Source organism: Bufo bufo, chromosome 7, assembly GCF_905171765.1.
Source record: "Bufo bufo chromosome 7, aBufBuf1.1, whole genome shotgun sequence".
Lineage (NCBI taxonomy): Eukaryota > Metazoa > Chordata > Amphibia > Anura > Bufonidae > Bufo > Bufo bufo.
Window position 1 is genome coordinate 217,185,699 of NC_053395.1, and position 13,612 is coordinate 217,199,310.

The 13,612-nt window shown below is 34.9% G+C and overlaps 1 protein-coding gene across 1 annotated transcript in view; it reads right to left on the minus strand.

Annotated features, from left to right (window-relative positions):
* Positions 1-13,612, minus strand: part of ACMSD (aminocarboxymuconate semialdehyde decarboxylase) — a 49,611-nt gene that overhangs the window by 24,357 nt on the left and 11,642 nt on the right. Inside the window, exon 2 of the mRNA XM_040440485.1 lies at positions 8,343-8,387. Within this exon, the coding sequence (XP_040296419.1) occupies positions 8,343-8,387 (45 nt within the window). The remainder of the gene's footprint in view (positions 1-8,342; positions 8,388-13,612) is intronic.

Below are 13,612 nucleotides of genomic sequence, written 5' to 3' on the forward strand. Positions count from 1 at the left end.
TCCTATGTACAAGAATATAACTACTATAATACTGCTCCTATGTACAAGAATATAACTACTATAATTCTGCTCCTGTGTACAAGAATATAACTACTATAATACTGCCTCCTATGTACAAGAATATAACTACTATAATACTGCTCCTATATACAAGAATATAACTACTATAATACTGCTCCTATGTACAAGAATATAACTACTATAATACTGCCTCCTATGTACAACAATATAACTACTATAATTCTGCTCCTGTGTACAAGAATATAACTACTATAATACTACTCCTGTGTACAAGAATATAACTACTATAATACTGCTCCTATGTACAAGAATATAACTACTATAATTCTGCTCCTGTGTACAAGAATATAACTACTATAATACTGCCTCCTATGTACAAGAATATAACTACTATAATACTGCTCCTATATACAAGAATATAACTACTATAATACTGCTCCTATGTACAAGAATATAACTACTATAATACTGCCTCCTATGTACAACAATATAACTACTATAATTCTGCTCCTGTGTACAAGAATATAACTACTATAATACTGCTCCTATGTACAAGAATATAACTACTATAATACTGCTCCTATGTACAAGAATATAACTACTATAATACTGCCTCCTATGTACAAGAATATAACTACTATAATACTGCTCCTATGTACAAGAATATAACTACTATAATTCTGCTCCTGTGTACAAGAATATAACTACTATAATACTGCTCCTATGTACAAGAATATAACTACTATAATACTGCTCCTATGTACAAGAATATAACTACTATAATACTGCTCCTATGTACAAGAATATAACTACTATAATACTGCTCCTATGTACAAGTATATAACTACTATAATACTGCTCCTATGTACAAGAATATAACTACTATAATACTGCTCCTATGTACAAGAATATAACTACTATAATGCTGCTCCTATATACAAGAATATAACTACTATAATACTGCTCCTATATACAAGAATATAACTACTATAATACTGCTACTATATACAAGAATATAACTACTATAATATTGCTCCTATATACAAGAATATAACTACTATAATACTGCTCCTATATACAAGAATATAACTACTATAATACTGCTACTATATACAAGAATATAACTACTATAATGCTGCTCCTATGTACAAGAATATAACTACTATAATACTGCTCCTATGTAGAAGAATATAACTACTATAATACTGCTCCTATGTACAAGAATATAACTACTATAATACTGCTCCTATGTACAAGAATATAACTACTATAATACTGCCTCCTATGTACAAGAATATAACTACTATAATACTGCTCCTATGTACAAGAATATAACTACTATAATACTGCTCCTATGTACAAGAATATAACTACTATAATTCTGCTCCTGTGTACAAGAATATAACTACTATAATACTGCCTCCTATGTACAAGAATATAACTACTATAATACTGCTCCTATGTACAAGAATATAACTACTATAATACTGCTCCTATGTACAAGAATATAACTACTATAATACTGCCTCCTATGTACAACAATATAACTACTATAATTCTGCTCCTGTGTACAAGAATATAACTACTATAATACTGCTCCTATGTACAAGAATATAACTACTATAATACTGCTCCTATGTACAAGAATATGACTACTATAATACTGCTCCTATGTACAAGAATATAACTACTATAATTCTGCTCCTATGTACAAGAAAATAACTACTATAATATTGCTCCTATATACAAGAATATAACTACTACTATAATACTGCTCCTATATACAAGAATATAACTACTATAATACTGCTACTATGTACAAGAATATAACTACTATAATACTGCCTCCTATGTACAAGAATATAACTACTATAATGCTGCTCCTATGTACAAGAATATAACTACTATAATACTGCTCCTATGTAGAAGAATATAACTACTATAATACTGCTACTATATACAAGAATATAACTACTATAATTCTGCCTCCTATGTACAAGAATATAACTACTATAATACTGCTCCTATGTACAAGAATATACCTACTATAATACTGCTCCTATGTACAAGAATATAACTACTATAATACTGCCCCCTATGTACAAGAATATAACTACTATAATACTGCTCCTATATACAAGAATATAACTACTATAATACTGCTACTATATACAAGAATATAACTACTATAATATTGCTCCTATATACAAGAATATAACTACTATAATACTGCTCCTATATACAAGAATATAACTACTATAATACTGCTACTATATACAAGAATATAACTACTATAATGCTGCTCCTATGTACAAGAATATAACTACTATAATACTGCTCCTATGTAGAAGAATATAACTACTATAATACTGCTCCTATGTACAAGAATATAACTACTATAATACTGCTCCTATGTACAAGAATATAACTACTATAATACTGCCTCCTATGTACAAGAATATAACTACTATAATACTGCTCCTATGTACAAGAATATAACTACTATAATACTGCTCCTATGTACAAGAATATAACTACTATAATTCTGCTCCTGTGTACAAGAATATAACTACTATAATACTGCCTCCTATGTACAAGAATATAACTACTATAATACTGCTCCTATGTACAAGAATATAACTACTATAATACTGCTCCTATGTACAAGAATATAACTACTATAATACTGCCTCCTATGTACAACAATATAACTACTATAATTCTGCTCCTGTGTACAAGAATATAACTACTATAATACTGCTCCTATGTACAAGAATATAACTACTATAATACTGCTCCTATGTACAAGAATATGACTACTATAATACTGCTCCTATGTACAAGAATATAACTACTATAATACTGCTCCTATGTACAAGAATATAACTACTATAATACTGCTCCTATGTACAAGAATATAACTACTATAATACTGCCTCCTATGTACAACAATATAACTACTATAATTCTGCTCCTGTGTACAAGAATATAACTACTATAATACTGCTCCTATGTACAAGAATATAACTACTATAATACTGCTCCTATGTACAAGAATATGACTACTATAATACTGCTCCTATGTACAAGAATATAACTACTATAATTCTGCTCCTATGTACAAGAAAATAACTACTATAATATTGCTCCTATATACAAGAATATAACTACTACTATAATACTGCTCCTATATACAAGAATATAACTACTATAATACTGCTACTATGTACAAGAATATAACTACTATAATACTGCCTCCTATGTACAAGAATATAACTACTATAATGCTGCTCCTATGTACAAGAATATAACTACTATAATACTGCTCCTATGTAGAAGAATATAACTACTATAATACTGCTACTATATACAAGAATATAACTACTATAATTCTGCCTCCTATGTACAAGAATATAACATCTATAATACTGCTCCTATGTACAAGAATATACCTACTATAATACTGCTCCTATGTACAAGAATATAACTACTATAATACTGCCCCCTATGTACAAGAATATAACTACTATAATACTGCTCCTATATACAAGAATATAACTACTATAATACTGCTACTATATACAAGAATATAACTACTATAATATTGCTCCTATATACAAGAATATAACTACTATAATACTGCTCCTATATACAAGAATATAACTACTATAATACTGCTACTATATACAAGAATATAACTACTATAATGCTGCTCCTATGTACAAGAATATAACTACTATAATACTGCTCCTATGTAGAAGAATATAACTACTATAATACTGCTCCTATGTACAAGAATATAACTACTATAATACTGCTCCTATGTACAAGAATATAACTACTATAATACTGCCTCCTATGTACAAGAATATAACTACTATAATACTGCTCCTATGTACAAGAATATAACTACTATAATACTGCTCCTATGTACAAGAATATAACTACTATAATTCTGCTCCTGTGTACAAGAATATAACTACTATAATACTGCCTCCTATGTACAAGAATATAACTACTATAATACTGCTCCTATGTACAAGAATATAACTACTATAATACTGCTCCTATGTACAAGAATATAACTACTATAATACTGCCTCCTATGTACAACAATATAACTACTATAATTCTGCTCCTGTGTACAAGAATATAACTACTATAATACTGCTCCTATGTACAAGAATATAACTACTATAATACTGCTCCTATGTACAAGAATATGACTACTATAATACTGCTCCTATGTACAAGAATATAACTACTATAATTCTGCTCCTATGTACAAGAAAATAACTACTATAATATTGCTCCTATATACAAGAATATAACTACTACTATAATACTGCTCCTATATACAAGAATATAACTACTATAATACTGCTACTATGTACAAGAATATAACTACTATAATACTGCCTCCTATGTACAAGAATATAACTACTATAATGCTGCTCCTATGTACAAGAATATAACTACTATAATACTGCTCCTATGTAGAAGAATATAACTACTATAATACTGCTACTATATACAAGAATATAACTACTATAATTCTGCCTCCTATGTACAAGAATATAACTACTATAATACTGTTCCTATGTACAAGAATATAACTACTATAATACTGCTCCTATGTACAAGAATATAACTACTATAATACTGACTCCTCTGTACAAGAATATAACTACTATAATACTGCTCCTATGTACAAGAATATAACTACTATAATACTGCTCCTATGTACAAGAATATAACTACTATAATACTGCTCCTATGTACAAGAATATAACTACTATAACACTGCTCCTATGTACAAGAATATAACTACTATAATACTGCTCCTATGTACAAGAATATAACTACTATAATATTGCTCCTATGTACAAGAATATAACTACTATAATACTGCCTCCTATGTACAAGAATATAACTACTATAATTCTGCTCCTGTGTACAAGAATATAACTACTATAATACTGCCTCCTATGTACAAGAATATAACTACTATAATGCTGCCTCCTATATACAAGAATATAACTACTATAATACTGCCTCCTATGTACAACAATATAACTACTATAATTCTGCTCCTGTGTACAAGAATATAACTACTATAATACTGCTCCTATGTACAAGAATATAACTACTATAATACTGCTCCTATGTACAAGAATATAACTACTATAAAACTGCTCCTATGTACAAGAAAATAACTACTATAATATTGCTCCTATATACAAGAATATAACTACTACTATAATACTGCTCCTATATACAAGAATATAACTACTATAATACTGCTACTATATACAAGAATATAACTACTATAATGCTGCTCCTATGTACAAGAATATAACTACTATAATACTGCTCCTATGTAGAAGAATATAACTACTATAATACTGCTACTATATACAAGAATATAACTACTATAATTCTGCCTCCTATGTACAAGAATATAACTACTATAATACTGTTCCTATGTACAAGAATATAACTACTATAATACTGCTCCTATGTACAAGAATATAACTACTATAATACTGACTCCTCTGTACAAGAATATAACTACTATAATACTGCTCCTATGTACAAGAATATAACTACTATAATACTGCTCCTATGTACAAGAATATAACTACTATAATACTGCTCCTATGTACAAGAATATAACTACTATAACACTGCTCCTATGTACAAGAATATAACTACTATAATACTGCTCCTATGTACAAGAATATAACTACTATAATACTGCTCCTATGTACAAGAATATAACTACTATAACACTGCTCCTATGTACAAGAATATAACTACTATAATACTGCTCCTATGTACAAGAATATAACTACTATAATACTGCTCCTATGTACAAGAATATAACTACTATAATACTGCCTCCTATGTACAAGAATATAACTACTATAATACTGTTCCTATGTACAAGAATATAACTACTATAATACTGCTCCTATGTACAAGAATATAACTACTATAATACTGTTCCTATGTACAAGAATATAACTACTATAATACTGCTTCTATGTACAAGAATATAACTACTATAATACTGCTCCTATGTACAAGAATATAACTACTATAATATTGCTCCTATGTACAAGAATATAGCTACTATAATACTGCTCCTATGTACAAGAATATAACTACTATAATACTGCTCCTATGTACAAGAATATAACTACTATAATACTGCCTCCTATGTACAAGAATATAACTACTATAATACTGCCTCCTATGTACAAGAATATAACTACTATAATACTGCCTCCTATGTACTAGAATATAACTACTATAATACCGCCTCCTATGTACTAGAATATAACTACTATAATACTGCCTCCTATGTACAAGAATATAACTACTATAATACTGCTCCTATGTACAAGAATATAACTACTATAATACTGCCCCTATGTACAAGAATATAACTACTATAATACTGCCTCCTATGTACAAGAATATCACTACTATATAACTGCCCCTATGTACAAGAATATAACTACTATAATACTGCCTCCTATGTACAAGAATATAACTACTATAATACTGCCTCCTATGTACAAGAATATAACTACTATAATACTGCTCCTATGTACAAGAATATAACTACTATAATACTGCTCCTATGTACAAGAATATAACTACTGTAATACTGCTCCTATGTACAAGAATATAACTACTATAATACTGCTCCTATGTACAAGAATATAACTACTATAATACTGCTCCTATGTACAAGAATATAACTACTATAATACTGCTCCTATGTACAAGAATATGACTACTATAATACTTCTCCTATGTACAACAATATAACTACTATAATACTGCCTCCTATGTACAAGAATATAACTACTATAATACTGCTCCTATGTACAAGAATATAACTACTATAATACTGCCTCCTATGTACAAGAATATAACTACTATAATACTGCTCCTATGTACAAGAATATAACTACTATAAAACTGCTCCTATGTACAAGAATATAACTACTATAATACTGCTCCTATGTACAAGAATATAACTACTATAATACTGCCTCCTATGTACAAGAATATAACTACTATAATACTGCCTCCTATGTACAAGAATATAACTACTATAATACTGCCCCATATACAAGAATATAATTACTATAATACTGCCTCTCTAGAACACATACTGTATTTGTAAATGATATTCCATATTTTTCAGTAGTTTTCTTCAGATTTTTTCTGAGCTGTTGCCTGGAGATGCGGTGAGATTGGGATAGCTCATTATTTCACCAAACACCGTGTAACATTGTGTAAAACAAAAGTGTGCATTGACAGAAATGTCCTTGGCAGGATATTTATAAAATATGACATTGTTACCTTGGCAACCATCATCTTCAATATGGTCGCACCTGAATATGATTCATGCTGTTCCTTTTTTTGTAGTACGAGTACCTATATATGTCAGCTTCAGCTAAACGCCTTTATTAAAGGGGCTGGTCCAACCCCTTCTTCTGGATAGGCCATAAGTATCTGATCGGCAGGGCCCCCACCAATCAGTTGTTCTGCAGTATTTCTGGCTCCGGAACTACACAGCTCTGTCCCTTGTGCGGTGGACAGATCTGCAGCATTCACTATAATAGGAGCAACCTAATGGTTCTTCCAAATCCGAAATTACATGCGACTTGCAGCTTACAATGCGGCCACAGCGGGTCACAGGCTGCAATCACATCTTGATCATGTGACCACAGTTACACTGTAGCCCTGGCTTTAGTCGGAGCAGAGAGTTGCTACAAACTGCATCTCTGTGTCTTAGTAAGCAGTCTGGTGGAGAAAGAGGCACACTCCTCTTAGCGTACTTTCACACTAGCGTTTTTCTTTTCCGGCATTGAGTTCCGTCCTAGGGGCTCAATACCGGAAAAGAACTGATCAGTTTTATCCCCATGCATTCTGATTGGAGAGTAATCCGTTCAGGATGCATCAGGATGTCTTCAGTTCAGTCGTTTTGACTGATCAGGCAAAAGATAAAACCGTAGCATGCTACGGTTTTATCTCCGGCGAAAAAAACTGAAGACTTGCCTGAATGCCGGATTTTTCCCCATAGGAATGTATTAGTGCCAGATCAGGCATTCAAAATACCGGATCCGTGAAAATGTGAAAAAAAATAAAAACTGATCCGTCTGTCCGCATGACAAGCTACTGTTAGTGCCGAAACGTCGCGTCACTTATGGGTGAATAAATACATATTTTTTTTACCGCAATCTTGGAGTGCTGCTCTATATATATACATATATATTACAAATAAAAAGAGACTATCAAACCTTGCATGAATGTTCCATCTGGACCCATCCTCCGTAGCCATATCTCTGAGGAAAAAAGAAATAAATGTTGATCATGTTTTAACAGATTAATTACCGGTACATCAGACTGCAAAGAAAATTGTTAAAAATCCCTTTAATCGGGCAAATTAAAAGGGTTGCCCCAAGTACTCCCATGGCAGTATTATGTTAGCACTATATGGTTGTATTATGTGTGACAGTATTATTTTGGCACTGTGTAGTGTCCTGTATATTGCAGTATTATGTTAGAACTATATGGCAGTATTATGTTAGCATTATATGGTGGTATTATGTGACTTGTATGTGGCAGTGTTATATCCACACTATGTAGTAGTATTATTATGTGTCCTGTATATGGCAGGATTATATTAGCTTTAGGGACCGTTAAGGGATAGTACCCTTTATTAATTTGTGATATTTATTTATTATTTGGACTGTTTTACACATTTGACCCCAAAACAGTTAAAATGTAACACATATCTTACACTAATCTTTCTCTAAGTATCTGCTGTTCAACGAGTACGTGTCTGTATTGATTTCCCACGCGTGCTGTAGATTATCAACCATGGATCTCCCATAAATCATGTTAAAAGTGATTTGGAGGGTCTTTTTTTTTTTTTTTTACTATAAAGTCTGTTGACAATCTTAAGAAATTTTGTAAAAAGACGTGACAATAGTTTCAGATGCGTAAAAAAACGAAATTGGTAATAAATATTTAACGATTTTGAAATCAGAATTAAGAAAACCTTTGCCCTCCAACGATCAACTGTACTCTATGAATAAATCTGTCAGTGCTTTATTGCCCTGCAGCGCCACCACAGGAGAAATGAAATATTACACAGTGTCCATTCATATCAATGCAGTGTCTGTGTAAGGCTTCTTTCACACGAGTGAGTTTTCCGCGCGGGTGCAGTGCGTGGCGTGAACGCATAGCACCCGCACTGAATCCTGACCCATTCATTTCAATGGGTCTGTGCACATGAGCGTTTTTTTTTTTCACGCACCAGTTCTGCGTTGTCTGAAAAACGCAGCATGTTCTATATTCTGCGTTTTTCACGCAGCCGTGGCCCCATAGAAGTGAATGGGGCTTCAGTGAAAAACGCATTGCATCCGGAAGCAAGTGCGGATGCGATGAGCTTTTCACTGATTGTTGCTAAGAGATGTTGTTTGTATACATTCAGTTTTTTTATCACGCGTGTGAAAAACGCATCAAAACGCATTGCACCCGCGCGGAAAAAACTGAACAACTGAACGCAATCGCCAACAAAACTGACTGAACTTGCTTGCAAAATGGTGCGAGTTTCACTGAACGCATCCGGAGCCAATCCGTATCGTTCGTGTGAAAGAGGCCTAAGGGCACATATTTTTGGTCCGTGTGCATTCAGTTTTTTTTGCGGTCCATATGCGGAACCATTCACTTCAATAATTTTTAGGACTCAGTGTGCATTCCATTATATGTCCACATGGCTGCTCCGCAACAAAATAGAACACATCCTATTATTTTCCGCATTACGGACAAGGGCAGGGCTGTTCTTTTAGGGGCCGGCTGTTCCGTTCCGCAAAATACGGAATGCACACGGCCGGTATCCGTGTTTTGCTGATCTGCAATTTGTAGGCTGCAAAACATCCAACGGCCGTGTGCATGAGCCCTAAGGCAGCACAGGACATGTCCTCCAGGGTGAGAGACACTTTTCACTCTGGTCCGAACACTCTCCGCTCTCAAAATACCCTCCTCGATTGTGTGAGAACGGGTTTTCTAATCAGGACAAACCTGTACAGGGGTAAATTCACACATTGCGCTGCTGCTGCTGCTGCTCTCTGTTTACTTCAGGGGTCCCATTCAGGAGATAGGAGTGGGTCCCAGCGGTGGTAGCCGCACTTATCCGATCCATCAATGTCGGAAGTGAGGCAACCCTTTCTTTATTTATTTTTGGAATTACAATGTTTTTTATTTATTTTTTGTGAATTTTTCATTTGTTACTTTTGTTCCAATTTGTTTAGTTTGTTACTTTTTTAAATTTCCACCCTTGTGTTTCTGCTCTGCTCTGTCTATAACTATTGTACGTAAATATATTATTCGCTGTTTCTGTAAAGAAGTTGAAAAATCTACAAAATCCCAGGACACCGAGTCTGATGCCATGGGGATCTGGTTAATGATTTCTATAGGGGAAAGTATATGGATCGTGTTGTTTACTGCTCCTGAGTCTGCAGCAGTGAAGTAAAGGTCACCTCACCCTCTCCATTAATATTTGAAGAGCATAGAAAGTCAGGGGTGGTGTACATCTTGCTACAAATGACTGCCCGCTCCCCTGTCCTCCCCCTCGCGCGATCTATTGATTTGTTAACAAGGTGCAATGACCCATTCATACAGTATTCATCCCCTGAGGAGGGGGGAGGGAACCATATTCAATAAATCTATTACCGATAATGACTGATTATTGAAATCCCTGAGATTAAAGTTGTTGTGCCCATGATGCCAACTGTGCAAATAGTGTTGATTCAAATGTTCCCATTTTTAGCTCCTATGCAAAAAAAAAACAACTAAAAAAAGTTTATTCTTTGTATCATTTCTAAGATTTCTGCGGCTTTGATCAAATTATATTTGGGCTCTAGGTTTGGCGGATACATTGGGAGCCCTTGCTGACGTACACACATATAAGGCCTCTTTCACACTACTGTTTTTTTTTTTCCGTTTTGCGGGCCATTTTTAGCGTTCCGTATACGGAACCATTCATTTCAATGATTCCGCAAAAAAACCGGAATGTACTCCGTATGCTTTCCGTTTCCGTTTTTCCGTTCTGTTGAAAGATAGAACATGTCCTATATTTGGCCGCAAATCACGTTCCGTGGCTCCATTAAAGTCAATGGTTCCGCAAAAAAAAAGGAATGCATACGGAAATGCATCCGTATGTCTTCCGTATCCGTCCCGTTTTTTGCGGAACCATCTATTGAAAATGTTATGCCCAGCCCAATTTTCTCTATGTAATCACTGTATACTGTATATGCCATACGGAAAAACAGAACGGAAAAATGGAAACAAAAAAACGGAACAACAGATCCGTGAAAAACGGAACGCAAAACACTGAAATCAACATACTGTAGTGTGAAAGAGGCCTTAGGGTACTTTCACACTTGCGCCAGAGGATTCTGTCGCCAGATCCGTCAAAACGTGTGCAAACTGATGGCATTTGTCAGACGGATCCGTATGACAAATGCATTGAAATGCCGGATCTGTCTCTCCGGTGTCATCCGGAAAAACGGATCCGCCATTTTTTTTTTTTCACATATTTTGCAGTCTGAGCATGCGCAGACCGCAATGCCGGATCCGTTTTGACAGAACACTCTGGATCCGGCATTAATGCATGTCAATGGGAAAAAATGCCAGATCCGACATTCCGGCAAGTGTTCCGGAATTTTGGACGGAGATAAAACCGTAGCATGCTGCGGTATTATCTCCATCCTGAAAAGGCAGAATGACTGAACTGAAGACGTCCTGATGCATCCTGAACGGATCGCTCTCCATTCAGAATGCATTATAATAAAACTGATCAGTTCTTTTCCGGTATTGAGCCCCTAGGACGGAACTCAGCGCCGGAAAAGAAAAACGCTAGTGTGAAAGTACCCTTAGCCAGGCTGTCCTACGTTTTGCCATATATTCGGCCCCACTACAGCATTAGACTTTTTGCCTCATTCACACGTCAGTGTTCGGTCAGTGATTTCCATCAGTGATTGTGAGGTAAAACCAGGTATGGCTCTGAACAGGGAACAGGAGCAGATCTTTCCCTTAGGGCTCATGCACACGACCGTATGTATTTTGAGCTCTGCAAAACACGGATCCACAAAAAATACAGATGACGTCCATGTGGATCCATTCTAACAATGCCTATCCTTGTTCACAAAACGGACAAGAATAGGACATGTTCTATCTTTTTTTTTGCGGGGCTACAGAACGGACACACGGATGCGGACAGCACATGGTGTGCTGCCTGCATTTTTTGCGGACCCATTGAAATGAATGGGTCCGCATTTTATCCGCGAAAAAAAACCTAAACGGAATGGACACGGAAACAAAATATGTTCATGTGCGTGAGCCCTTCTACCTTATCTTTGTCGAGGCTCCAATTTTGGTTTTGGCTCACAATCACTGATGGAAATCACTGACCAAACACTGACGTGTGAGTGAGACGGGAGATGACTACACTGTATTCTGTTTAATAAATATTATTTTATTTATTTTTTATAATGGGAGTCAATTACAGACCTATGAAACCATATAGACAAACAGCTGTGTGCCGCTATGGCATACACGTTCAGAGCAGTCGTCAAATGTCCTCAGTGAACATACTGACCAAACGTAATATGAACAAAGCCCAATATACTTTGTTTTTCAACTCCTCACAATTTTAAACATTTCTGCTTGCTGTAGTTGAATAGAAACATTTATTCTTTACACAACAGCCCTCTCTTGTTTCGAGCTGTGCTCTTGTGTCAGCAGCACATTGTCAGGACCAGATTATTATTATTATTATTTTTTTTTTACCATGTTTCCAGTCACTGACAGCAAACATAGATCTGGGAGAAATCGAAACACAAAGTATAAGAAAAAAAATCCGAACATTTCATTACATTATATTTCATTACTAGCAATATATTTTGCCCTCTAGTGCACTGCTGGTGTTGGGCGTAATGTGCTTGCAGGGTTATAAGCGGGCAGAACGGAGAGGCTCGGACTTTGCTGAGTCAGTTGGAAAGTTCACAAGTGAAAGTTTTCTGAGTTTACTAATTAAACAGTAACGATCCTCTGTGAAAAAATAAATAAAAAATATAGCCAGTTTGCTGATTCTCTGATGTGAGCTGTATTTACCCCATTTAGGACAATGGAAACAATGAGATTGATTTTGTCATAGATTTGTATAGATAATGCCCCCCCTTGTGCCCCCTGGCATAGATAATGCCCCCCCTTGTGCCCCCACTTATAAAATCCCCCTTTTAGCCCCCAACCCATAGCACAGAGCGTGCATCGAGCGTGTGCAGTCTGAAAATCAGGCTCCGTGTGTGAGCATGATTCTCCGTTCTGGACACTGCTCGTCTTGCAGGAGCGCTTGGCATCCTACTGATTTATAATGCTGTGTGCCTCTGCATGACCTTTCTTCTACAGGATCATACTGACATAAAGATGTCACTATGATTCTGTAGCAAAAATTCATGCAGAGGCACACAGCATTATAAATCAGTATAATGCCCAGCGCTCC